This window comes from Etheostoma spectabile, chromosome 8 (assembly GCF_008692095.1).
Source record: "Etheostoma spectabile isolate EspeVRDwgs_2016 chromosome 8, UIUC_Espe_1.0, whole genome shotgun sequence".
In the NCBI taxonomy this organism is placed as follows: Eukaryota; Metazoa; Chordata; class Actinopteri; order Perciformes; family Percidae; genus Etheostoma; species Etheostoma spectabile.
Genome location: NC_045740.1, coordinates 19,244,976 through 19,247,836, shown reverse-complemented (window position 1 = coordinate 19,247,836; position 2,861 = coordinate 19,244,976). Strand labels below are relative to the sequence as shown.

The window sequence follows — 2,861 nt, the reverse complement described above, 5'->3', positions numbered from 1 at the left end:
AGTGGGGAAATTCCCTTATTACAGCAGCAGTTTCCTACAGTAAAAAGGAAAAAAACACACAAACTACAGACAACAATGAGAAAAAAGGTGTTAAATAAATGTAAAGTGGCATTAAATAAATAAAAGGTAGTTGTTCCTTATTATAATTATTATATTATATTCCTTATTGGGTTTCATGAAAGGCGCTACATAAATAAAAGTTGTTTTTTATTATTTTATTCGGGACCTCTGACCTGGAATAAAAATCAGATGCAGACCCTTCAGATACACGTTTATGAACGCCTACCACACATCCTCTCTTTCCTTTCTTTGTGTTGTATGTGTATATGTTCAGTATGCGTTGTTTTTTTCTGTATTTATTGTCTGATTATTTCATATTAATGTTTAAATATGTTTTTGCACCATCACCTAATGCAAAAAAAAGTGCTACGTACTGTACCTGGCGATGCATCTGTTTCTGATTGTGGTCTTATCTTCCGGTAGATCCTGGCGTTGCTGCAGTCGACCCAGAGCGGCCGTCAGCGCAGCGGAGTCCACGTGAGTCGGATCTCCTCTCATGACCTGATCCAGTAAACCCCCAAGGGGTCAGAGGTCGCACCAAATATTCCTGTGAAAATACGTCTCTCCTCCACTTAAGAAATCCCTTTTAGACTAACACGTGATTGTGTTTTTCCACAAAGAATCCGGCAAAAGCACCACTTTATATTGAATTTTTACCCCAGATGCTGATAAATTCCTTTGATATACAGTAAGTCATTCAGCTTGAAGAAGGATTTAAAAAAAAAAAAAGGAATAATCGAAACAAACTAAACCAAAACAAAAGATGTGTTTCCGAATCCATATCGGTATCTGTATCTCCACCTACATATGTATCCTTCTGCGTTGATTTAACGCAGAAGCATAAATCAATTTCTAAGAGGGGTCAGACCTATTGGAGAGAGAGTTTAATTTGCTTCCAAGAGGTCTGGACTGCGTTAATTGTTTTCTTCTAAAGTGAAGAGACTGAATAGTTCCTCCATCACTGGTTGAAATAAGTGATTTTTATTTAATAATCCAGTAGAAAGTGGAGCGGCAGAACGTAGACGAGAAACAAAGTCCTAAATACATACTTAATAAAATGTTCTTCTAGTTCTGGTCTCTGTTCCTCAGTACTGAAAACAAATCTAGTTCTGCTTCTGGTTTTGACTTCAGAGCCTCAGTGAAAGTCCTGCGTTGATATATTTTGGATCTCTCGTCTGTTCTCAGTCTCCCGGTCGCTCCCCTCGGACGTCGGACTGCAGCAGCCGCCGCTCCTCCGTCTCCAGCACCTCCTCCCTGGGCTCCGAGGCCAAACCAGAGGGAGAACGGGTACGACACAGAGAGGTAAGGACTGCAAAACACCCACAATGCAACAGGAAACACTCTGAGGACGCTTACGCACACACTTCCCCCACTTATTGGTCCGATGTGTCCGAGCAAGAAAGTAAAAAAGAAGAAGATAGGGCTGTAGTTAAGACCACCTTAGTCGAGTCCAAGACCAGGACTAGTCTAGTCAAAGTCAAAAAAGAATCCAAGGAGGTTGGAGTCCAAGACAAGACCGAGTCCAAAGAGGTTCGAGTCCAAGACAAGACCGAGTCCAAAGAGGTTCGAGTCCAAGACAAGACCGAGTCCAAAGAGGTTCGAGTCCAAGACAAGACGGAGTCCAAAGAGGTTCGAGTCCAAGACAAGACGGAGTCCAAAGAGGTTCGAGTCCAAGACAAGACGGAGTCCAAAGAGGTTCGAGTCCAAGACAAGACGGAGTCCAAAGAGGTTTGACTCCAAGACAAGACGGAGTCCAAAGAGGTTATATATATATATATATATATATATATATATATATATATATATATATATATATATATATATATATATATATATATATATATATAAAAAATAAAAGCGTCAGCTAAATGACATGACATGTAATGTAACGTAAAACAGACCTATTACAATAGTGTATACCGGTACAAGGTTAATCAAATAGCACATACAGTACAATAAACCAAAGTGCTAAGTAGACTATGAACACTAAAAAACAAAAAACAAGATTGCAAAGATTTAAGTGCCTTTTTAAAATGAGTTTTAAAACCCTCTAAATCATTTTTCAGACAATGCTTTGCGAGTGATGTCTCTACATTTTATTTAGTATCGCTGAGCTTTGCTTTCACCAAAACAAAAATGCAACAATGTCCCCGAATTGCACCGAGTCTACCGAACCATTAATGGGAAAGCTCCCTAAATAAGTCTCGGAAACCAGATCAACAATAGTTTTGTAGCAGTTCATATCAGCAGCAGTGAGGCCTCTGTCATAGGTTCATCTACATAGTCTGTAGATGTGATCCTTTGAGACTTTTGTCTCTCAGTTGACTGTTATTACATTTTTAAACTGACCTTCCTGTTGATTTGGACAGGTGGAGAAGCTTCTGCGGGCGGTGGCAGACGGTGATGTGGAGATGGTGAGAACAAAGTCAAAACAGACGCGGTCTCATTTCACACGCGTAGAAGCGAACGCGCTAAGTGCTCTGCTTGCGTGTCCAGGTGCGTTACCTGTTGGAGTGGCTGGATGAGGACGAGGAGGACGAAGCGGAGCAGCTGTCCGAGGCCGTGCTCTGCCACCCGCTGTGCCAGTGTCCCAACTGCGCTCCCACTCAGAAGGTAACGCAGCGCAGACTACATCTACACTGTTTCACCGCTTCGGGGGCTCAGAGAAGGCTCTCAGGTACCCACCTGAGATGCACCAAGCACTAATGCTGGACTGGAAGTCACCCACTCCTCCCCTGCTTTCAATAATAATAATAATAATAATAATAATAATACATTTTATTTAACAGCGCCTTTCTAAG

The 2,861-nt window shown here is 41.4% G+C and overlaps 1 protein-coding gene across 1 annotated transcript in view; it reads left to right on the top strand.

The window, feature by feature from the left end:
• ankrd27 (ankyrin repeat domain 27 (VPS9 domain)) overlaps positions 1 to 2,861 on the top strand; it is a 35,482-nt gene that overhangs the window by 24,739 nt on the left and 7,882 nt on the right. Inside the window, 4 exon segments of the mRNA XM_032522898.1 lie at positions 484 to 537; positions 1,246 to 1,362; positions 2,430 to 2,474; positions 2,557 to 2,673. Coding sequence (XP_032378789.1) covers positions 484 to 537; positions 1,246 to 1,362; positions 2,430 to 2,474; positions 2,557 to 2,673 — 333 coding nt within the window.